Source organism: Triturus cristatus, chromosome 1_1 (genome assembly GCF_964204655.1).
Source record: "Triturus cristatus chromosome 1_1, aTriCri1.1, whole genome shotgun sequence".
Classification (NCBI taxonomy): Eukaryota; Metazoa; Chordata; class Amphibia; order Caudata; family Salamandridae; genus Triturus; species Triturus cristatus.
In genome coordinates, this window is record NC_140579.1 from 417,127,024 (window position 1) to 417,153,190 (window position 26,167).

General features: G+C 45.4%; 1 protein-coding gene across 1 annotated transcript in view; it reads left to right on the top strand.

Annotated features, from left to right (window-relative positions):
- The window catches only part of LOC146870342 (chemokine-like protein TAFA-2), a 141,043-nt gene extending 120,890 nt beyond the window's left edge, over window positions 1-20,153 (top strand). The window contains exon 4 of the mRNA XM_085642841.1: window positions 19,683-20,153. Within this exon, the coding sequence (XP_085498967.1) occupies window positions 19,683-19,694 (12 nt within the window). The 3' untranslated portion in view covers window positions 19,695-20,153. The remainder of the gene's footprint in view (window positions 1-19,682) is intronic.
- The last annotated feature ends 6,014 nt before the right edge of the window (window positions 20,154-26,167 follow it).

Below are 26,167 nucleotides of genomic sequence, written 5' to 3' on the forward strand. Positions count from 1 at the left end.
ATAAGCATTGCAGGAAATGTACACACAGCCATTACAAGAATTGTTTATGGAGGCATTGCAGGGATTGTTTGTTTGCATAAGCATTGCAAGAAGTGTCTACATAGGCATTGCAGGAATCATTTACAGAGGCATTGTTGGAATGATTTATTGCTTTCATAAGCATTGCAGCAAATGTACACACAGCCATTGCAAAAATTGTTTATGGAGGCATTGCAGGAATTGCTTATTGTTTGTAGAGGCATTGCAGGAATTGCTCACATAGGCATTGAAGGAGTGATTTATTATTTGCATAAGCATTGCAAGAAATTAAGCATTGCTCATTGTTAGCATAAGTATTGCAGGAAATATTTATGTATGTATCACCCATTCTGTGCATAAGCACGTTAAGATTCATTTACATGCATATGGCATGTCTAGTTCATATGTGACGTATCATATGGCCTTTTCACACATAGAAGATCAGTCAAAGGGACCAGCGACTGTAGGCTGAAAGAAGTAGGTGACCCTTTACTGCTTTGATTAATGCTGTGTAGTTGTCTTCAGAGTTGAGACTTGTAGTGCATGGTTGTCCCTCTGAGCACTTATACCTCACCTTGTAAAGAGGATGCGGTTTCAGGGAGGCTTTACCATTTGGTGGACTGGTGCGGATGGAAGGGTCATAGGTCCACTTGTTTAAGGGCTTCTGAGCTTGGGCAGGCGACTTCAAGGCTCTTTGTGCTGGAGTCAAACCAGGGATTTTATGGCTAACTTTAGGTTGAAGTGAGGCAAGCATCATTGTCCGGCAAACCCTGAAATTTAGAGATGGTTTTACATAAGTCCTCCATGTATTTGTTGTTGCAATAGTTGAGATAGGAAACCACCACCGCAATGACCAATACGAGTCTTCTTGGTGTTTTGTCCACCACAATGACTGTAGAGCACATTATGCCCCTTTACACCATAATGAAGAGAGGGTGGTATTGCCCGTGCTCAAGCAATGAGCACCACTGTGCAGCATATTGTGCTAACTGGTAGCTGTGAATCATTGCACCAAAACCCATAAGGGAGTGGTGAATAGCCTACTTGATACTTTTACATGTTGAAGAGCATACAACCTAATCTGCTTTGAATGTATCAGTCTTTCTCTCAATTCATATTTCATAAGGAACAGTACATCTTTTCAGCACCAAGAACCATTTCTAGCTGAAAGTTACTCTCGGTGGATACCTACTGCCACTGATACTGTCTACTGTACATGAAATGACGTGATCAATTATCTTTGGCAATATTAGGAATGCAGCCTCTGCTTCTTTAAAGTTTAAATAAAGGAAGCAAATTGACATATACACTCTCACTTTTTAAATTATATAGCCTTTATTGTTAAGGAAGAGGCTACAATAAAAATTCACTATTGATTCCTATTTTTCAAATCTTTAGGAAAAGGAACGATAAAAGTACTCTGGTTAATGATCTGCCTTCATATATTTCAATAGCTCACTTTCACAATGGTACTTTTTGAGACGGATTTTAACAGCACCGGTGTTGGTAGAATCAGTGATTCAACCAGTTGCAATATAAGAGGATGGTAACAACGCACCACACTAAAGCTAGCTTTTTAGCTTTGTAGGAGAGTAGGATCTGACCTTATGTTGCCCCCACTTTTTTAGGTCTCGCATAGGGCAGCGCATGCGCTGCCTCTACGAGGCATTAAGTAATCAGCATTGCTAGTTAAACTCCACCCATTGCATTTCTCTTTACTTCCTCACTTACCATTGGTGAAATCGGTCATTGCTCTTCTTAACGTGCTCTTTGTTGGCTGGTGGTCCGTCACGTCATTTCCGTTTTCTTCCGTTTCTGGCGGAAGCAGCATCGATCAACTACTGTTAAATTGCGCTGCAGGGAGGCATCTTTAAATGTAGGCACTACTTTTTTTTTTTTCCATGGCGCCGGGTTCGCGCCCCTCGCTCCTTGTTGTTCTCAGTATGCTGAGGTCTTCCAGCCTGTACAGTGAGCCGCGCAGGCTCGGCTGCTCCAGCCGCCTACTCTTGTTACACAGCCAGTCGCCATGACCCCTCCCACTCCCTAAGCAAGGAGGTGGATACGGAGGCCGTGCGCCTTTCAATTTATTCATATTAAAATCACACTTAAATGACGCAGCCCATGCTGAGGATCGAACCCTGTTTTCCTGCTCCAAAAACAGCAGCGTTCTTGTTGAGCCACCTTCTCGCACCGTTTGTTGTATTTGGTTTCAGATGCTGCATTTGTCGCTCTCAACCGTGTTTTTTTTTAATTGTATCTGTCTCCCCCTCCATGTGTATTATTTTTTTAATTTATCTCTCCCCACCCTCCCCTCCAAGATCGCTGTTTATTTTTAAATAATTAAATAATGCAGCACACGCCGAGGCTCGAACCCTGTTCTCCAGCTCCAAAGTCAGCAGCGCGCGCAGCCTGCCATATGTCTTGTGTCAGGTTACAAATGCTTTCGCTTTTGCGGCTTTGCCGCACACCACTCATTCTTTCTTGTTTATTAAAGCCATTCTTTTTCTGTCTCTCGTAACGTCCGCAAAGAGTCACAAGCTTGTTTTATTTTCAGCGCACCATGCGCACTTTTACTTTAATTTTGTAAGCCCCAAGACTGCTACAGAAATGGCCATTGGGCTGGGGGTCTCCCACGCAGGGACCTCCTTTGATCATCCGCCTGACAACTCTGGGCGACACACACCGCAGGCGGAGAGGATGGCTCAGGCAGTCCAGCAGCACTTCCTCATTGGTCAGCAGCCTCAGTGACCGGACAGAACGGGACTCAAGTGAGCCAACCCTTGCACTTTGTGTACTGTGCCGACGATCACATCAGGACAGTTTCCCCTCTCACCCTCGTACTCAGATGGAGTACGCCCACAACAGGACCGTCCACCCTCACCAGGGGCCTGCCCAGCAGGCACCCTCTAATGTCCACAGGTCAGCGGCTGCCAGTCTTCCCATGGGCCAGGTCAGTTACTCATCTGGGCGTGCGCAGGCCAGTGATTGCGCTGTCCAGGGATCCAGTCACAGTGTTTTAAGGAACCGACACCTCCAAACCTGCAGCACTCGAGGTCCTTCTTAAGCGCATAGCGTCGGCACTTTGATTTATCAGCGAGGCAGTGGGAGGCTCAGAGGGAAGAGTTTGTTTGGTACACGCAGATTTCGGGCAAAAACAAAGGCGGGTAAATACGTTCTCTTATTCTCCTTTATATTGTAATCAATCACTCTCTCTCTCACTCTGTTACTCCCTCTCTTTTTTTCAGACTGTTTAGTCTTTCACATAAGCTCACGGAGTTATACATATTTTATTTCATTCATTATGACTATGTGCATCACCCGCTTGCAAGCGATGCAATTAATACCACCGCACTATGAAGTGTGCATCTTAGATCGTCCTGAGTTGTTCTCCAGGGAATAATGAGTTCACTGTGCAAACTTGAGGCGTTTAACAAAGGTGACTAATGATTAAGTGTGCTTCTAATCATTAGAAAAGAGTGTGCTGGTTAAAATTGAGATTGTGCTAAAAAAGGAACGCAATCGCAAAATTCAGATGAAAGCTGCTAAACACGTTTAACATTCCCACTGCCACCAGCGAACGCGGCATCAATGATCCACCACTTTGAGGGACTTGAAAAAGACATTTAGCGCTTTACAAAAAACTGAAAATACTCTATATAAATGTGTCAGCTGTTGTCCCAAAACAACAGGCAACGGGTCAGGAAAGAGTGAGGCAGAAAGTTGCAGTCGTGGTGGTACGATGTCTACAGTGGCTTTTAGTGTAATAACAGCCAATAGCCAGCCCCAAGTTTAGGATGTTTGGTATCCTAACATCTATTTTGCACAGCACTGTTTTCCGGTTTTATTTGCTCTTCTTTGCTAGGGTTCTGTTAACACACCCCTAAGTCTTTTTTAAGCGATCAGCGCTGGTGCCGCAATTGCTTAAAACATAAATATATAGAAAAAACCCACTTGCAATGCAAGCGCTTTTGCATTACTGAACGTTTGAGCTATTGCATTATCATTAGCAAAGCCAATAGCTCACACGTTCACTCATGCGAGACCTATTGCATTGCAAATGCTTGTTTCTGATGTTTACACTGGTTTCTGGCTATAGTCTGGCTGGGACCCTGCTAATCAGGGCCCCAGCCTCTCTGTTCTCTCTAAACAACTTGGAGTGCATATTAGGTGCACTAGTGATTGGATACTGTGGTACCTTATGAGCCCTTAGTTTATGGTACCTTAGGTACCAAGAGCATAGGTACTTCACAGGACTACCAGGGACTGAAGCATGTATTATGCCACCCCTGGGAAGCAGACTAAATTTGACACCACAGGCCTGCTACTGCAGCCTGGGGAGGTAGTGTTAGCACTCCTCACTGAGATATAGGTTCACTATGTCTCTCCCTGCACATACATTTAAACCTATCAGTCAGCCCTAAGGCAGGCCCTGTCAATCCTGAGGGCAGGGTGCTTGGTTTCCATGTGATGGGGTGCCTCTGCCTGAGCACGGCCCCTCTGCAGTTCTCAGTCTATTCCCTGTGGCTGTTTATGAATGCGGTCAAACCATATACTCTTAAGTGCATTATAACCTCGCGGTAAATGCTAACTCTGGGATGGCTGCATCAAAACATGTCGTGTTTGGTGTCAAACCCTTTGGAATCATACCCCCACACCAGTAACTGATGTTGGAGTATGATCCCACCCTTCTAGAGGGATAGACATGTACCCACTGTGGAAACACGGTAGAATCCTGAAGAGCCCTGGCATCACAAAATGGATGCCACCAGTCACAGACACTGGGCTGCACTCCTGCTGATGACCGAAACTCACAGTGGAGGAGGCCCAACAATAGGCATCCTGTCACAGGGCGGTGTGGTCACCTCCCAGACAGGGTTTAGTGTATTGGGGCTGGATGGGTGCACTCCTAGAGTGCTTTGAAGTCCTGCACTGGGGGAGCAGTAGGCTCCTCTGTGCATATGCCAGCTCAAACCGGTTCAGGGGCTACCTGCCCCTGCTCTGGCGCGAAACTGGATAAAGGGGAGTGGGTGTAACCATCCACCCCCCTGACCCTCCTAGAGGAGTGGTCATGGAGCTAGTCCCTCCCTTTCTTTTACTATAAGATAGGTACACCTTGCCATTGCAAGTTAGATAACCCTGGATGACGCTTTACAAGAAGAATCCTGGTCCTTCGACGTTCCACTACCTTTGGAAGACGGAAGAATCTCGCTTGGAGTCAAGGAGTGACTCCCCTGCTTGGCAGGCACCAAAAACTTGAATCAAGGGTCGCAAACTTTCCTGCTCCTGCCAGAGTCCGAAGTCCCTGCAGCCCCAGAAGTGGGCACTGTTGTTGCTACCAGGGGGTTCTAATCCCCCTTTTCTAGAAGCTCTCTGGAGCTCAAAGGCTTCTCTATCTAAAGCCAACTGCTTGGCCTTGAGGGCAACTCTTGCTTCCTCTTACTGCAGCAGTTTGTACATTCTTTCAGAGGAGGTCTCTCTTCTAGAAAGGTATAAGTTCCTCTGCTGGACAGATTCCCTTCCAGAGTGATATGAGTGGTCAGATTCCCTTGAAGGGGACCTATGGCTCTCCTCCACTCTGTCAGCTCTCTTAGGGAGAATTCCTCTGTCCTTTTCAGATCCCTGTGGATCTGGCCCTTCAACCACAGAGTCCAGGTCATCTTGATTTTTATCATCTGACTCAGACACTGTAATTGACTTACCCCATGATTCAGACCCCTAAGCTCCTAGAGCTAATCTAAGATCATCTGCTGTCAGACTTGGATTCCACCGGACACTTCTTCAGTCGGCGCAAGCAGCAAGTCTTCTTTGGTCTCCATAGAAAACAGTGACGAGACCCGACACCTATGCACCCGGCTTCCCTGGGTGAGGTAACTCGTGCACTCCAGTGCCCTGGTGTGTGTTGGCCCTCGAATGACTTACCTTGTAAGTGGCTTGCTTGTAGACTTCCTCGAAGTACCCTAAAACCTTAAAAATCAAACCGCGACTTGCTCCTTTGTAATCAATAGGGAACCTGCATCCGTGTTCTCACACTGCACACATCTCCCGTGGGTCTGTTACTTACCTGCTATCACTGCATTCGTGAAGCCCAAGCGATTCTACAGGCCCTAGGCCTTGTCATTTTGCAAGTCGACTTTCCTAAACCTCTTTTTTAGTATATGGTCTGGTACACCCCTAGGGCCCCAGCCATATTTGTGCTTAACTTGTTGTGAAACGTTAATATTTTAATGTGTTCCTGGCTTCTAATCTCATAAAGAGATTAGTAGAGTGTGTCTAGAAATAAATACATATATATTTTATATATATATATATACCTGTGTGGTGTCCTTTCATTTTGTAATTCAAGAGATTATAAGGTATAACAAGCTGCTTTACATTCCTCTGAGACTTAGCCTGAAGGCTGCTCTCCACAGCTACCACTAGGATAGCTTTCTTTAAAAGGTTGTCTTAAACCTATCTACCATAGTCGAATTGGACTGGTGCAAGGTGGCCACTATAACTAGAGACCAGCATATGCCAGGCTAACTTCTCACACACATTCTAAGTCACCTGTTGCCTGACATAGAATGAGGATGAGACCTTATAATTCATCTACTTACTAAAAGGGAAGGCTCCTTTCCTTTTGCATAAAGTGAATTATATTTATCAATTTTCCATATTGTGCACTTTATCTCTAAACTGTGTTGACATATAACTTTTGAATTGCACATTATACAAGGACCAATGTCGATACTTTGTATACATTTCTATTCTTCCATTACTATTTCTTGAATCTGAAATTCAGATCTAATGTCAGATTTACCTTAGCCGAATTCTTTAATGGAGTTGAATATGTTTATTTATCTGAGACTCTCACCAATTTGGTCTAGAGCTCCCTACCAGTGTGAAAATGTTTGCTGCGCTCAGAAATAGGGGTTGTGCAAAATTTGTGTAATTTGCTTTCATGTAATAATGCAACATTTTGTGGAACTGTAACTCAAATATATGTGAATATATAAATATAACTTACATTAAATTATCTGTCTGGAAGGCGGTGACACCTACCTGTGACAGGATGCCTATTGTTGGGCTTCCTCCACTGTGAGTTTCGGTCAGCAGCAGGAGGCATCCATTTTGTGATGCCAGTGCTCTTTCAGATTTCTACCGTGTTACCACAGTAGGTGCATGTCATCCCCTCTAGAAGGGTGGGATCATGCTCCCACATCATGGACTGATGTGGGGGTATGATTCCAAGTTGTATGACACCAAACACAACATGTTTTGATGCAGTCATTTCATAGTTAGCATTAACCGGGAGGTTATAATACACTTAACAGTATATGGTTTAACCGCATCCACAAACAGCCACAGGGAATAGACCCTGCCAGCTGCAGAGGGGCCCTGCTCAGGCAGAAGCACCCCCTCACATTGTAAACCAAGCCCCCTGCCCTCAGGATTGATTTGGCCTGCCATAGGGATAACTGATAGGTTTATATGTGTGTGTATGGTGAGATATAGGAACCTATACCTCAGTGAGGAGTGCTAACACTACCTCACCCAGGCTGCAGTAGCAGGCCTGAAGTGTCAGATTTAGTCTGCTTCCCAGGACTGGCATAATACATGCTTCAGCCCCTGGTAGGCCTGTAAAGTACCTATGCCCTTGGTACCTAAGGTACCATATACTAGGGGCTCATAAGGCACCACAGTAACCAATCACTAGTGCATCTAATATGCACTCCAAGTCGTTTAGAGAGAACAGAGAGACTATGGACCTGATTAGCAGGGACCCAGCCTGAATATAGCCAGAAACCAGTGTATACATCAGAAAAAAAGTGGGGGCAACATAAGTGCAGATCCTACTCTCTTACACTGTGCCTCAGATGCCAAAGGTCTACCTGTGTGCCATTGACAGTCTGAATAAAAAACAGAAGCCTTCTTCAGTCAACCTACAGGTGTACGGTATGTTTACATGTATTACTGCACACCAGCTCAGAGACTTCTATCTTAGCTGCCTGCAGACAGGTGACACCATACTAAACGTTAGGCACTGGAGGTTGCGGCACCAAACGAATTTTGAGGAAGCATTTCAGTAAGTGAGACTCCACTTGAGAGATTCATGCCACAGCAAGGGAAAAATTAGCAGATCCAAAAGCAAAATTGATTAAGGTTTTTAAATGCAGAGCCTACATCTCACTGAAACACAGCAAACTGGTAGGGTTGCCTTTATCCATAATGAATCTCCTGAATGCAATTTCTTTTACTGAATAAAGTACTCTCCTTCTGCTTCCAATGACTCAATGATGAGAATATACTATGAATACCGCCAACCAGGCAGCAAAAAGGGTTGTATGCCTGATTAGAGCGCTGATCAAGTCACCACTTTCGTTATCAGATTTTCTTGAAGATTCTACCTTCCTCTGGGAAAAAGACGCCCACGCATATCTCCTCAAATGTTCCCTATTTCAACCGAAGTTATTAAAGTGCTACACCACCCCTATTCACAATAAGTACTCTCTATCCTCCATCTGATTTTCATGAAGAACCATCACATATAAATATCTAACCCTCTCAGCTTGGATAAATAAGTGCAGGCATAGTCACTGTATTTACATGTTAACAGAATTCTTCTTGTCATTTATTGTTGTAGTATTTCTTATTTTAGGAGGTACGATGTTCACAAAAACAGCCAACATGTGTTTAATCCCTTGTGGCTCACAGGCCTAGGGACTTCCTTAAGGATGTACAGAAATAACAGACACATAAATATGAAACCAAAAGGTAAAGAAGAATACGAGGATATAATGGGGACAAAAGAACCAAACATAAAATGCTTGTGAGTCATTTCTATTCATCAGAATGACGTTGAGCTATACTGTTCCAAGCGAGCAATGCAAACTCGTGCCAGGTGGGTGAGAAAAACAGTGGCAGACATATTTTAATGCACTTAGGGCACTGGCTGGCGAGGGGTGATATTAAAATCATGGCAAAGTGGCAATTGAAGATGGTGGTTCTGATACAAGGCATAACGTTCCAATTGCACGTTTTTTCATGCAAGCTAGATTAGGGTTTGTGGCAAAAGGGTTAGTATGGTTTACTAGGTGGGGTTCTTGTGCAAACCTGTGTGGTGGCCATTTTGGAATGGGTAGGCAGGGGTATTGTGGAAGAATTCTTGATATAAATTGTGAGAAGTGTCTCAGTGGAAGAATCAATGTGACGAAGGGAAAAGGTGTAATGTTGGGGGAGCAGCGTGATATATTATTGAGAAAATGGTTTAATCTAAGTATGTTTATTTTATGAAGCATTTGCCCAGAGAAACCAAAGTAAATGATGTGTATAGTGAATTTTGCGGCTGTTGGAAACATGTGAAAGACCTGGTTAAGACGTTAGGCTGATGGTGCCCCAGACAAGGAAGAGAGTGACTTAATATGACTCTAAGCAGGCCATACTAATATGTAAATAAAGGGTGTGCCTAATTGCCATGGTGGTTACCAACATCGATAGAGCTGAATATATTGCATAAAATGACATACAGTATAAAATAAGATCCACCATTCAACATAAACTTTAAACAATGTCTTTCTATATTGCAGTCTGCGTGGTAGCAGTATTTCAACTTAAGGAGGTTTATGAATGAAGTATTGCAAAGCCAGACTTTTCTAATATTTGCTCCTGACTCAATGGCTTTTCTCCCTCTTCTGGTGGAGACCCAATGAGCACTTATATTTCACTGTGTTTTTTTTATGAGTATACCCTTCCCCGCTGGCATCAGTCCTTAAATTGCCTGAGGAACTATTTCTCTCCCACTCTCTGTGTCCTTCTGCTGCTACTCATTTCACTTGCCACTCTGTTTATTAAAAGATGAGCCACCTCTATGGTCACTTTCTCCCCTGGCCCTCATGATCCTCATGACATTGACTTCTCTATTGGTGGGCAGCCATATTATAATGCCTTTTAAACCATTCCAAGATGGCTATCCATGTGTGCGCATGCATGGACATGCACAATAGGTTTTTCAGAATCTTTATATTAAAGAAAAACATTCCAAGATAGCTACCATACATACAAGCTTACACATGGCAACTATTTTAAAGGATTTTTCTAAAATAGACCTTTACAAGATGACTTTGCTTAAAATAGAAGAAAAGCATTATTACATGGCTCCTGCACATGCTTGTGCATGCATGCATGGTAGCGATCTTGTAAATTTTTTAAAATTATTTTATGAAAAAACACTATCAGATGGCTTTTTTACGGGGGGCGTGGCTAAGCAAGCCACGATGGCGGTCCTGCTTTGCTGAGGCTCCGCGTCTGGGCGCCTCTCGGAAGCATTATGGAGCATCTTCATGGGTGCTCATCGGCGCAGGGGGCGTCGGAAGGTGGCTGCATGATAGTGTGATGCCGGCGGACGCCTGGGCGGATTCCTAGCCTTCAGAACGGGACTTTGTCCGGCCGCAGCCGCCGACGCCGCAACCCGAGAACCAAGATGGCGTCGGAGCTCCTCTCAACAAAACGGGTGACGGTGTGAGGGGAGGCTTTGAGACCAGCGGCGCATCATGCCTTATCTGCACTGACACCTGGAGGGTGTAAACCGGGAACAGACCCAAGATGAGCGGCACGGAACATCGTGAGGCGGAGGGGCTTCGCCACCCCGGGCGCACCCACCATCTCAGACGCAGTGAACCCGCCGTGAGCGGACCCCGATGTAGCCCTCGAACACCCCAGGTACCCCTTGTGGTGGACTCTGGGAGGGGCTGGGGGAGCGCTGGGCTCCGGTGGGAACGGCGAGACCTGGAGGCCCTTCGACCCTCCCGAACAGAACCTGCCTGACCTTAACATGGCCGCCCGGGTGACGCCGGATCCTTCCCAATGCAGCCGGTGAGGCCTTAGTTCCTGTGACCGCCAAAGCGACGGCCTCTCCGGCGATACCCGAGGGAGTTGCTGTGCCCTCGACGGACCTGCCGGCCGCCTGCCCGCTACGAGCCGCCTGAGAGCCCCCCAGGGGGCCCAGAAGACTGACGAGGCCCGGCGTGGCCGACGAGGACACCCAAGGTGCCGGACGCTGTGGAACACACTGAGGAGAACGAGGGAGACGGCGACTTTGAGGGAGGGCGCCGTGGGCTCGGGCTCCCCCACCACTCACAGCGGGACCTCGTCGCCTATATACTGAGGGACTTCAGTGGCCTCGCCTCAGCTATGGGCTCTGGGAGAGGGCTTGGCCTATACGGAGGCCGCGAAGTCAGTTCTCAAGTCCTGTGGGGTGTCCCCCCTCAATCCTGGGAACGCCGCAAGTGATTTCCCATAACTTCGGCTGCAGGCGGAGTCTTCGTGAGGGTGGCCTGTTACTGGGAGCGCCCTGCTGGTGGTGTTTTGTGGCTGACGTGGACGACTCCTGTGCCCTGCCCGCGGAGGGAGATCCAGTATACCGGCCCGGGCTGCTACTTCCCTGTGCGGCTCCCCCACGGCCCATCGCTGCTGCGCCTTCTGCCCTTCCGCGGACCCCTGGCGTCACTGAGGGCTCCTACGACCTGACCGACGACACCGACCCTTCCATACCACGTGGAATCAAGATGGGGAAATCAAAGCCTGCGCAGCCTCAAGCGGTCCCGGAGACAGCCCCGGAGAACATGCCTCGGACCTCGACCTGGTCCCCCAACACGGTGCCCTCCACAGACCTATCAATCTTGGATAAGCTGGATAAGGTCCTCGCCGCCATCGAGCTATCCCGTCTGTCTATGGAAGAACGCCTTGGTACCCTGGCGACAGATGTCAACCTCCTCCGCGATGATCACCGGAAACTGGCGGACCGGGTGCATACAGAGGAACAGACACTTGAGGAAATGCAGCCAATGCTAAAAGAGCAACAGAAGACGCTCCAGGCGGGTCCTTTCTTGCCTAGCCGCGGTGGAGGAACGAGCACAGGATTTGGAGGGCCGCTCAAGACGCTGTAACATCCGAGTGCTGGGGCTGCCAGAGGGAGTCGAGGGTGCAAACCCCATAGACTATATGGACACGTGGCTGAAATCCTTTACCCCACCATCAGACCGTACAACATTCTTTTCCATAGAGCGGGCTCACCGAGTGCCAGCCCGAAAGCCCCCGCCCGGCGCGGCTCCTCGACCACTCCTCGCTAAGTTCCTACACTTCCAGGATCGGGATGCGGTGCTTCGGGCGGTGCGACTGGCGGCGCCATTGCGGGTGGAAAACAACCAAATCATGATCTTCCCGGATTATGCCCGAGCAGTACAACAGCAGAGATCTTCCTTCCTGGAGGTAAAGCGGAGACTACGGGACAATAAGATTCAATATGCATTGCTCTTTCCGGCCCGCCTCAAGATCCTCTACAACGGGTCTTCCCTCTTCTTCACATCCGCGGAAGCCGCGCAAGACTGGACAGATCAGCATTGCCCGCGGGCACCCACTCCTCATCTGCAAAGGGGCTCACCTCTCAAAACTTTCCACGCCAGGAAGCGGCCCAAGAAACTCCACAATATCGAGTCCAGAACAACGAACGGCTCCCATGACTCGCCTGAACTCGAACAGATTATGCGAGAAAGACGTGAAGCTCTGCAAGCAGTGATCGATCTGCGCACCACACAGCCCTCAGACTCTTTAGATCGACCCCCGCACCTGTTCTCATCAGAGGGCGAAAACGACAGCGATGGCACCGTCTCGGGGGCAGACCAGGCGGCGCCACTCCGCAAACTGCAGATGGACTACTGGATGGACTGACCTCTCCTACTTCGCCATGAGGCAACTCAGGCATACAGACTACCACATGGTATCCTTTTATGTAATGTACACCTAGCACCCATTGTCTCTCAAACACGGGGACTGACACCCTGCTCCTGACGCGCACCGATCCTACTACATGCCCACTCAGCGCGCGGCCTCGCACTCGCATATCGTCACCCCCTATCATATAAAGCAGTTCTCCCCCCTCGTGTTACGGGAGGAAGTTTGGACACACCGTTTCCCAAACGATGAGTCCTATGTATTGGGACAGTTTCCCACACCCCTACACGTTGTTTAAACCCCGGTTCGCACATGTCCCACCCTGCTATGTCGTTTCACACCACAGAATACCCGATTATCCAGGCTCCCCATCTGCCTGCTCCCTTCAGACGCAGCGCATCCCTGAGGGTCCACTACACGATTTATCTAATGGGCACCTCACCCAGCCCCCACACAGAACCGACCATTTATGGCACGGCTGATGACCAACGCAGACATTAATGTACTCACACTCAACACACATGGTCTACACAGCCCACGTAAGCGCTACACGATATACGCCTATGCAAAACGACAGAAAGCATCTATCCTCTGCTTACAGGAAATCCACCTTAATTCAACCGAAGTGGGCAAATTACGAGTAAAATGGCGCGGACTCATCTGCGCCACGACCTACTCCTCGTTTGCCCGGGGGGCACTGATATGGATCTGTCCAGGAACCCCATTTCGGGAACTTAGACGGGTGGTGGACGACGAAGGCAGATACGTCCTACTAGAGGGTCTACTAGATGGGAGGGCTATCCCCTTGGGAAGTATATACGCCCCAAATGTCGATCAGGATAAATTCTGGGACCGACTCACAACCTCTCTGGCCCAATTCACGCATGTACCCTGGCTACTAGGAGGGGACTACAACTGTATCCTGGACCCGAGACTGGACCGCTCGCACCCCCCACTCCCACATTCCCCCACCTACAGACAAATCGACCGATTTAAAGCATGGGTCGCGCACTGGTCACTCACAGACGCATGGAGACTGCTCCATCCCCAGGCCCGCATTTACTCTTTCCACTCCATTCCTCACAACCTGCGAGTCCGGTTTGACCGATTCTTATGCACCGCAACGCTTCTCCCACAAATACGTCACTCGGATTATCTGGGCAGAGTAGTTTCAGACCATGATGCACACCTTCTCGGCCTCCAGTGGCGACCCCCGCACCCCCCTGTCCCCACGTGGCGATTATCGCGGGACTACCTCACAGACCAGATCTTCACACACGAACACCAACGTAGCATCCAAGACTACTTTACTCATAATACGGGGACCGCGTCGTCAACCGTGGTCGAGTGGGATGGCTTCAAAGTGGTAGCCCGTGGAGAATGCATTCGGCACAGAACCGGGGTGAGACACACCTTGGAGCAAGCCCTAGAGAAGGCGGAACAGCGACTGGCTGCGGCCACGAAGGCCGCAGATCAATCGGTAGCGACAGTGGCTCAGGTGGCCCACGCCAAATCGGAGTACCAGACGGTGTGCGTGGGCCTCCGACGTCACAACTTTCGGGCATACGCAACCCGAATGCACAAGGACCGTGACAAGACGGGCACACTTCTGGCATGGCTCGCTAAGCGAGATACTGAAGTCCGGCCTATTACCGCAATTATAAATCCCCAGGGCACCCTGGTGCAATCCCAGGACGAGATCCTTCAGGCATTCTATCAACATTACTCGGCAGTCTACACTGTTCCCTCATCTCTCGACCCAGGGGCCGTAGACCACTTCCTAGACCCTCTTCCCCTCCCCCAAATCTCTGCTGAAGACCAGAAGGGGTTGGACGCAAAGATACAAACCACTGAGATTACAAGCGCTGAACGAGCACTGGCCCGCGGCAAGGCCCCTGGCCTTGACGGGCTCCCACTTGAATATTACGCCACCTTTGTCCCACAGCTGACCCCTCGTCTATCAGCAGTATTAGACTCGGCGCTCAGACTCGGCGAACTACCTGGCTCCATGAGAGCGTCGGTGATTGTGACATTCCCGAAACCCGAGCGAGACCCTCAACTCCTAGCCTCCTATCACCCCATCACACTACTCACAGCCGACTGCAAAATTCTAGGGAAAATTTTGGCGGACAGATACTCACTAATTATACGCCCGTTAGTACACCCGGACCAGTGCGGTTTCATTCCGGGAAGGAATACCTCTCATAATATCCGGCGCCTCTTTCACATCCAGGATCAGATTGGCGACCGATTTCCTCACGCGGCGTGTCTGATCTTGTACCTTGAAAAGGCGTTTGACACTCTAACGTGGCGGTTCCTCTTCTCCGTCCTTGGACGGGCGGGCCTAGGCCCCACACTCATAGCCTACACTCGCCTGCTCTACACAAATCTTACGTCCCGGGTCCGCCTTGGTCGCTATATCTCCCCGGAATTCGCAATACACAGGGGCACGCGACAAGGGTGTCCCCTTTTGCCCTTATTATTTGCGCTCGTGGTGGAACCCTTGGCCGTCCAGCTCCGTAAGGATGGGCAAGCCTGGGCTATCCCACTAGCGGACGTTACGCACTGCGTATCCATGTATGCAGACGACCTCCTCATTTACATACAGGATGTGACAGCGGATCTCACCATGCTCGAGACCGCCCTGACAGAGTTTGCGGAGGCCTCGGGCTTGAAAGTGAACTGGGACAAGTCGATGGTATACCCCTCCATCCAGGCGCCTCCTCCCAAGATGTCTGGATCGGGGACCGGAAACTGCATTGGGCGGCAGAAGGTCCCCGATACCTCGATCCGATTATATCATTCCCCAGTCGACATTTTTTAGGGTAACCATCGTAGGGCACTAGCAGGGATACGATCCTCTATTGGGTTCTGGCGGAGCCTCCCGTTGGCCCTGATTGGTCGGGTAGCCCTGGCAAAGATGATACTGGTCCCGCGGCTTCTATACTACTTCACCAATCTCCCAGTGATCCCACCCCGATCCTTTTTCAAAGATTTAGATACACTCCTCAGCTCTCTAATATGGGGTCAGGGGCGGCACAGGATTGCGCTGGCCAAGCTAAAACTACCCACGACGCAAGGGGGGCTCGGTGCGCCATCATTCGAAGCCTACTTCCTGGCGTCGCAGCTCCAGTGGCTCTCATACTGGACGGCGGAGAGATACACACTCGAAACATGCACTGCCATGGGATGTATGCCCATACCCGAGTTGCGTCGCCTGCTTCTGCCGGGTTCCCGCCATACGCGAACCTAACCCCTTCAGGTAGATATTGCCCGGAAATGCGTTCAACGTATACACCGCATGGCACCACACTGCCCTCCATACACGCCATTACTACCACTAGTCGGCTGGCCGAGACACGGAGGATTCTTCACATCCGCCATGCTTCGGGAGTGGGCGTCTAGAGACATTGCCGAGGCAGAAATATTGTTTAAAGAGGGACAGCTCCGGTCGTACCGGCAGCTTATGGACGACTATGATCTGCCCCCAGGCCAGTTCCTGCTTCACCGTCAACTCCTCAGCCACTTTCGACCATATTCTGATCTTACATTGGGGGAGCCTCCCACACACCCAGTTCTCCACACAATTTTACGAATGGGACGGGGTCGACACCTTATTACATGGTTGTACAAATCGATCGGGGACCTGACACCCCCACTGCTAGTACCTCTCCGAGCCATTTGGGAGGAGGAAGCAGGACAACCATTTCATGACAGCGAGTGGGACAGGGCGATAGAATTCCCCAAAAAAGTATCCAGGAACGCCCGATTTAAGAACATACAGTTTCACATCCTACATAGGGCCTACTTAATGCCAGCGCGCCTTCAACGCTTTTATCCCGACGCTACCTTCCTTTGCCCTCGTTGTCAAGCGGGGGAGGCAGCCTTTTTCCACATGTTCTGGACCTGCCCGGGCATTCAGAACTATTGGTCATCTATCCACTCGACGCTTAGAGATCTCACCGGGCTGACCCACTTGACTACCTGGGAGGGATGCGCGCTGGGTATACTGGGGCGGAGGAAGCGACACAAGATACCAATACGCTTTGTTTTCCTAGCCCACCTACTGGCCAAACGCTGTATAGCCATGCACTGGCGGTCCCCTACTGGTCCTCCGATTGCGGCATGAGTGGGGGCGGTTCTTAAATGGGCTGCAGCTGAGGAGGACGCAATACGGGAGGAAGAAGCCAAAGGTATCCGCAAAGTCCCAATCTCTCTAGAATGGGCGCTCCTATTGCACCAATTCAGACAATCCCAGACCCCGGAGGCCCTGGTCACCAACATACATACCCCCGACACCGCACCGCCTCATGCGGTACAGGTTCCCAAGGCAGGGGATCCCCCCAGTGACCCTCCACACCACCCTCAGGCCTGTTGGGTTCACCCCTGCTCACCTGACGTACCTCACGGTTCCCCACACCAGATCGCATACGCGCCCACCCCCCCAGGTGGGAGGCAGCTATATTATCGAGTGGGCAATGGCAGACTTATGACATAAACCTGGCCCAATCATTCAGAACCCCATGGCACTTCCCAGTTTGGTTATCCCCCCCAGTTTTCTTTACGGGCAAAGATCTGCTACAGCACAGGCCGCATCTCCACGGAACAAGACGCAAACGTGCTCTCTATATTGATGACGGTCTATTCTGCTACTCATGTATCATACTCATCTCCACGGAATGTGATGTATGTATGCTTATGTTAATAAATGCCAATAAAAAGAATTATCAAAAAAAAAAAAGATGGCTTTTTTACCTATAACACATGGTAACTATCTTATATTGGTTTTCTTTTAGATTAGGAAAAATGATTACAAGATGGCTCGAGCCATTAGGGAGAAAACAAGAATTGGCAAAGTCAATATATTTCACTGTTGAGACCTAATAGCTTTGCCAATTTGTCTTAATGTGTATTTCAGATATAGTCTTCTGAAGAGCATTTCAGATATAGTCTTCTGAAGAGCATGAGTGACGATTTGGTTCTTTATGCAACTGGAAGACACTTCAAGAAAGCAGGTGCAGCTCTTGAGCTTAGAAGTTCTCAGCCTTAGGCATTCTAAACACCAAGAGGTCCTTCTCCTGATTCCTCTTTGTGCACTAGAAATTATGAATAATTGGGCCAGATCGATATACACGTTCACATGCAAGAATTTACAGAAAAGGCAGCCCTATTTAAATTTGATTCTTGCATTAATAGGCAGGAAGTGCAAGCTTCTAAGGATTGGAGTTATATGCTTGCATTTTTTAGCAGATGAAAGTTTGGCTGTGTAATCTAAAGCAGTTCTGAGCATAGTGTGCGCTGAATGGGGCATTTCAGAAAAGGTGGAATTTTAGGTGAAAAGTGGCAACTATTGCAATTTTTTTTATGTAAGGAAATAATTACAAAGATGAGTTCAGAGTTAATCCTAGGGAATTCCCAATCAAGTAAACAAAAACTCGGTTGGCTTTTTAAACCAGTTGACACTTTGCACTCATTTCGAAATCACCTTCTCATATAATTGAGCCCAGCAGTTGTACTCAATCTCCCATTGCTAAAACCAGTTGAACTATAAATTGTTTATCTGTCCACCTGCAAGTTACAAGTTAATAACCTGTCATCTTCCCTAACCATGGTTCCAACAAATGGCAACCCAATATAGATAGCCACTTCAGAAGATATTAAATGTACACTGCTCATCCCAGTTCTTCTTTACTGGAAGGGGAAACCTAGACGACCCTTATATTTTTTAGAATTTAAAATGTATATTTAAAGTTGCTACATAGTCGGTTGAAAGGCCATGTGTATAATACAACAGAAACACCCATAATTCTATCACTGTATTTACCAAGGTCTGTTTACTCATTGTAGAGCACTTGGCAGTCTATCCTTTCTCTCCCATTAACTTCCAATATATGATCTGGTGCAGAACAAACGATCATTTCAGTGATATAACATCTGGTCACCAGGTACACATAAAGTGTATGAGAAAACAGAATCTCCATCTTAGGAAAGCACAAAGTGCTGTAAATTTAGACTTTCAAAGTGCAAATTGACCTTGACAGAGCGGAATGGCCTTATGAAGAATACTTTTGGATATATTAATTGATGTATGAACTGAGAATGTTGAGGATGTGGGAAACCTAATGAGTAACCAAAGGGCACTTAATAATTCTCGGAATATTATGCATACAGAAATGGAAAAATTGATCAAAGCTCAAAATGCCACTTTTTTGATCAAAATAAAAAAACGAGAGTGTGAAGGCGTAGGAGATAACAACATCAATTAAAAGAGAGCCAGAAGAAAATCATAACAGGATGAGCGGTGTGCAGTTATGAAAAAATGCCAGTAAGAAAAATGTTTTCAGACACAGCAAGGCAAAAAATGGCACGACATTGAAAGACAGTATCAGCAAGACTGGCATGGTATGTATGATGGCATTTTTAATAAATAAAATATAGTAAAAGGTAAAAGCACTCTACAGAACAACATAAACTTGAGGAGAACCCAATAGCCATTTGAGGACCGGCTTGTCATATTGAAAAATACAAACACTAGAATGCATTCTTGAGTGGGAATGGAGAAAAGTAATTCGAATGCACAATCATCACCAATACAACTGCAAAGTTTATGCTACTACATGGTCCAAAGTCAGGAAGTCAAAAAAAGAAAGGAAAATGATATGTAATCGTATGGAGGGCCCAACGTTCTTGGAGAAATAAAAATAGTTCTCAAACCATGTTGGCCAGGAGCTACTGTGAACCTGTATTTTGAGTGTTGTATGCTCTCTTAAACCAAGACATGAATCATGAAGGGCGTTTAATGTTTATGAACCCAAATAGCCATGTTTGTGTACGCTAAGAGTAACAAAGTGCTATCAGAATGAAAACGGTTTTGCAAACCATTTTGAAATGTTCAATTTTAAAGACCATTCAGTTATCCACATGTAACCTTACAATCTTTTTTTTTTCTTTCACAGGTCACTCGATAGTTGCTGTGGAACAATGTACATAAAATATACATTTAACACATGGAAGTGGTCAACACATTAAAGGCCCTTTAAGGAGATAGTTTATCTTTCATGGAGTTTTAAGAAGTGTTCTTTCTTTCATCAGTACTACCCTTACGTAGTTGAAGACACAATTTGAATACGGAAAAGCAATGTGACAAATTCTGAGAGAATAAACATTTCTGTGTGTGAACATTCTCCTTCAGATTACTGCGCCATAGCACGTTTAGAAGGAAATGCTTAACTCCTGCTACAGCTTGGTTGGACTAATCCTTTGCAGGAAAAGACATTGAACTCTTGAGGAAAGAGTGGAGAAATTGATCTCTTAATGGTAATGTTGATGCCACTACCAATGAAGTGAATTCTCTCTGGAGTTCAAAAACAAAGACTATTACTAAAGTTAGACTTCTGTTTTTATAATACAGCTGTACATAGCTCTCACTCCGCATACTGTCTTCAGTAGCCTGGGTATCATGTCGATAAACTTACCTGCATTTCTTTTCACTTAATCTCGTGAACTACCAAGCCCATTGGTAGGAAATCAAACATTTTGAAATCTATAATTTCAGTGAAAATTACACAAATAATGTATGATATTATTCTAACAGGTTTGCTGGTTGCATTTGCTTACTTTCTACTCAATATGACACATACAAGCATCATTGTTTGGAACTTCAATGTAAATGTATACATTTTTGGTCGGGCATTCAATGTTAACAAAATTTTGAAAGAAGCACTATGATGGTGATGAGTAGATCAAATATGAAAAAATGTATTGAACAATCACATAGAAAAATCTGAACTTTCTTACCAATTTCTACATTCGTTTCCGTTTTTTTTTAGCAAACAAAAAATATCTATCAACCTTTCTTTCATTTGAAGACATTGCAATTCAATTTGAATTCATTAAAATGACTTTGTCATTACAATTACTCTGTTATGGTAACAGTAAATGAACCTACTAGTCAATAGGCTGGAAAGCATTGCTTCCTCCTTACAGTGCTTTACATGAGCTTCTGAATCTGAAAAATTGAATATGTCCCCATTTAGATTCAGAAGTATAGAAAGGTATGTATGTTGAAAGGTGAAATTTTTGTTGAAAGGAAGTCACGCGTAAAGCCATTGTCAAAAAATAAAACGTGCAAAGCTATTGTTTTCAAATACTTTTCAGTGCATGTTTATAAGTGTACTTTATCAGTGCCATTCGTCGTTTTACATCCTTTACATATTTAGGTAGCTCTGGCAAGTCATGCTGAAGCTATAGATGTGCTCCTGTTGAGTCTTTTCTTTCTTTTTCTTAACAGTGGGGCTCCAGGACATAATTAGAGTGCTTGAAGCAAAATGGTGAGCACATCACACTCATGTACCCTCTTCTGAGCCGAGTCCACTCCTAAATAGAGTAGAAAACATAGATAACAGTGAGTGTACTGGTGGCAACACATTTAAGAATGCACAAAGAGGGCGCAGAAATACACCAAATAATATGCTGGGAGTCCTTAAGGGCATACAATAAAAAAGTGCACATCATGTATAATTGATTACCTAATAAATAAGAGAATGGCATTTATATGCGAGAGGAAAAGGAGGAAGTATGAATGAATTAGTGATTCGGATATAGTTAGGGAGTTTCCTAGAAAAGGAGCAGGAAGCATGGAAAGAAGACTGGGTTTCCCAGAAGTAAACAAAACATATACAAATGAGGTCCTGCCTAAAAATCTCTTATTTTAATTATAATAAGGTGAAATCAACAACCACGGTGTTTGAAATGGATCCAAATGTTTGAGGAAAAGTGTTTCCTTCTGCATTTTAAACTTTCTAAAAGTTCACAGATATAGACAAAATGTGATTGTGTTATTCATTTATGAAATTGAACAGAGAAAGATGCTTATAATGAAAATTCCTTGCTGGGCATAAATCAGTAAAATAAGGGGACAACAGTATACACCATGAAATGTGCACAAAGGATAAAGACTGTCGATTCACCTCCATAAATCGCTCTTTCTCTCTTCATCTTCTTACTTTATTTTTTTGGGGCGTGATTTAGCATTTGGCTAATGCAGGGAACCCTCCATAAAACATCAGGTTGCCCGTCCACCAAACTTGCTGTCAATCCGTTTAGATGTGTGCAAAGCCCCCGATTTCTGAGGATGGAGACTCAGCTGTCTGCCACTTTACTCCATGCATGTCAAACCTTCTGCCCTATATAGAGTGGGTGGTATGGCATATGTTTTTTTTCTTGTTCATGGCTGACAGTGAAAGTCTGCCAGCCTTGGACAAGAGGCAAAACAACGACTACAACACGTTGGGAGAAAACTCAGATTGTTTCAAGAACATTTATTTTTTGTTTTTCAAGGACAAACTATCACTTTGGGAAGACTGGTTGCTATGCATAAAGGTAGCCACCAGGTAGACAGGGATGCCAGGTGTCTTCAGTGGAGCTGCCACAGAAATGGTTAAAAAGAAAAGATCAATACATCAACAAGGCTACCCCTGGGAGTAGTACTCTAACATTGAAACAATAACAAATCACATAGAACTAAAAAATAAATTAATATTTTGAAAATATTTTCTGATGCCTATTTGTATAGCCTTTTTGATTATATATTTGTGGAAACAAATATATGAAATAAAGTTGCTGTGTTGCTGATGTACTCTTTTTGTCCTTCTCTATTCTATTGTGCATTTTTTGTTTAATTTCACATGATTTGTTATTGTTTTAATATTAGACAACTCCAGTCAGGGGTAACCCTGTTGTTTATTTGGACCATTCCCAACCCCTGTGGTCAGTTTTTGGGTAAACCCTCTTTTTATATATTAGTGGCTCAGCTGAAGACACTGACGTGTTGCAAGGCTAGCACCATGTTTGAGGCATCCACTTGGCAAAGCATCAGCGCCTTCAGCAGATGTACTGGAAACACATCTAAATTGCTGTTTCTTCAGTTCCATTTTAATCACCATCTATTTAGATTAATTGAGATTAAAGTCAGTCAGCACAGGTTGAAATGTACGAATTTTAGGGTATTCAAAATGTACACTGATGATAGAGCAACTATGTTACATCTTGAATCAGAAATAAGCACAAGAATTGCTCAACTAAATACAATTTTTTTTATTCTTACTTCTGCCAGATTCATTTGCCATCTTAGTTCAGATTCTTTTTGTGTTTGCCAGTGGGTCAATTTTGTAATCAAATAAATATTCTCAATAAAAATTCCAACAATTCACATACTTAACACTTCTGCATATTGCTCATCTATTATATTAGATCTTGTTGAACCTAGTTAATTTCTTATGTAGTCCACTTATTATAAGAAATATACAGCCTCTTAAGTTCACAAGCTGCTATTTAGCTAATAAATAAATGCCTAATAATGCACTAGCCTGTACAGACTGGGAGCAGTAGCAACTTTCTTATGTGTTGCATAAACCTCAATGCCCTCTATCATGCAAGTTATTTCCCTGTCAAATATTATCATTGAAGCACTGCCTTTCAAGTTTCCTTTCCCTGATACCTTAGGTGAAAAACGTTGTTAAACTATAAAACTGAACAGTATTCGGAGAATGTATATTGATCTTTCTGCCTTTAAATTTCAATGGTGGTGGCTCTCCACGTGCCTGAAATGTGTATTTCAAATGAATGTTTTTGAAGGAATTTTGTCATGAAGTTTGCATATTTGCTTACTCGGTTAACCAGTGGTCGGAGACAGTTTGGAATACAAGACCTTTTTTGATACAGCATTACAAAAGCTATAGTAGCTATAAGCAAGTGTGATACTGAACAAATAGTTGTGTTAATAGGAATCTATGAACTGGAAATCATGATGTATTCATTTTATGTAGACAAATGCCCCTACTCTATCCATACTTAAGTATGTTGCCTCTGTTAAATATCAGACACATGCTGTATTACAAATTATCTTCTTTCAAGCAGGTACTTAAGAGCAAATACTTTTACAAGTGAAACTGTGTTGCAATCTTGTCCCAACATTCCATATTCATTAAAGAACAATCAGCCATTTCATCAAGGATACACATTTAGATAAGAAGTGAGTCTCAAACTAAGCAAATTTAGGTTAAAGACTTACAAATGTGATGCAGAATTTCACATGATCAAGTTAGGTGCGAGGTTTCTCCAGGAAAGCCTATGTGCAACTCTATGTCATACAGATTTTGTTATCTTAATGTTTTTGTAAAAGGGTATGCAATACCAGCTTTCTGATGCTTTCAATGTAAATATCCAACTGTGAAATAATAAATCATTTTAATCTCTGCATAAACTCTTTGGTATGTCTTTGATGAAGTTGTAGTTAGAATTGTGCTTTTCCAGAATGTCAGAGTATCGTGGACAGAAATATCATGTTGAAAGAAAAGTGATGACCAAAACATTTACTACCATAAAATTGTCAAGGTATGTATATCTGCATACCGTGAAGATATGTGTCTATCTATCTATCTATCTATCTATCTATCCATCTTTCTATCTATCTATATTTGTTTATTTTATTTTGACGGAAAAAATCAAATGCTACAGGGATGTTATAGTTAGGTTCAGATTTCACTCGTACAAAACCAGTAAAATTCAGCAGTTATGGTTAGCTGAGCTAACTATATCTTACAACCCACAATACTCTGCTTATTACCTCACATAATATATCACTAATTACATGGTCAGTGACATCACTGATGACATCTCACATGACATCATCCACAGAACCACTCACACACACCAAAAGTTCATACACCCACTCACACACTCATGCAACCATTCACACACCCACTCACTGATCCATAGCACCACTCACACACCCAGTCACTCACCCATACAGCCACTTACATACCCACTCATGCCCTATACACCTACTCACACATCAACTCACTCATCCATACAGTTACTTACACACACACACATATTCACCCATCCAACCACTCATGCACAGTCACTCACCCATACAGGCTCCCTACAAAACCACTCATTCACCCATACAACCCCTCAAACACCCACTCATTCATTCATACAACCACTCACACATGTACTCACTCACCCATACAGCCACTCACATAGACACTCATTCTCCAATGCAGCCACTCACACACCCAATCAATTAACCAAGCACCCACCCAAACTGCCACTCAGTTACCCATACTGCCACTTACATACACAGTCAATAACCACTACAATCAGTCACACAGCCACTATCCACTGATACAGCCGCTCACATATCCACTCACAGGTGCATACAGACACTCACACAGCCACTCACTCACCCATGCAGCCACTCATACACCCACCCAATTACCAATACTGACACTCGCACAGCCACTCCCACACCCATACAGTTACTCACACACCCACGGATTCACCCATACAGGTAATCACACACCCCCTTATTCACCCATACAGCCACTCACACACACCTATACAGCCTCTCAGTCATCCACTCACACATGATACACACAGTCAGGCAGCTACTCACATAATATATGTTAGAAATAGTATCACTCATTAGTAATACACAAAGTATAGTCATTTAACCATTGCAGTTCCTTAGTATATATGGATAACATTCAAAAACCTTTAGAAAACAGTCACAATCACTGGACGATGTCATCAGTGATGCTACCAGTGATGTCATTTGAGATGTCATCAGTGATGTCTCAGGCCATGTCATGAGTGATGTAATATTTGAGGCCAGTAGCAGTGCATTGCATTGCGTAAGAGAACGTTAGCATAGTTAACTATAACTGCTGAATTTCACTGGTTTTGTACAAGTGAAATCTGAGCCTAATTATAACGTCCCTATAACATTTGTTTTTTTCTGTGTATTTCTTTGGTTTTATTAATTCTATTTTCTAACTATAACGCCCCTATAACCTTTGTTTTTTTGTCTGAATTTCTAGGTTTTTTTAACAGTAAGTTAAATGCAGAACACAATGCATGGGAGGGGGGCTGGACACAAGGCCGGACCGGGCCTGGCATTGTGCTGCCCTCACCCAAAATAACTGCTCCTGCCCCAACCCTCCTTGCCCTCCATTGCCCAAATCCAAGCCCCTGTGCCCTCATCCCAGCCCTGTGTTGCCGTTGTTCTGCCACTGCTGTTGCCACCTCCCTTAACAGTTAGCTGGCTGCCCCTCCACCTCCTCCCTACCATCTGTTGTCTGAGTTCATGCACTAGCCCCCTCCCTCCTGCTCTGCATGGTGTGATGTCCTGCCACTTCCCTCCATTTAGCTTGATGTCCCTGCCCATTCCCCTGCCCTCCGTTGCCCAATTCTATGACCCATCATTGCCCTCCTACTTAGCCTTTGGGCTTAGCTTGCTGCCCTTAATCTATTCCCCCTGCCCTTCCATGTCTGTGTACACGCCCCTGCTCTCTCCTTTTTGACTACCATGTTCCATGGAACAGACACTGCTTCTCCTATCTACTCAGATTGTTCTGAAGAGCTGCCACTGCCCCTC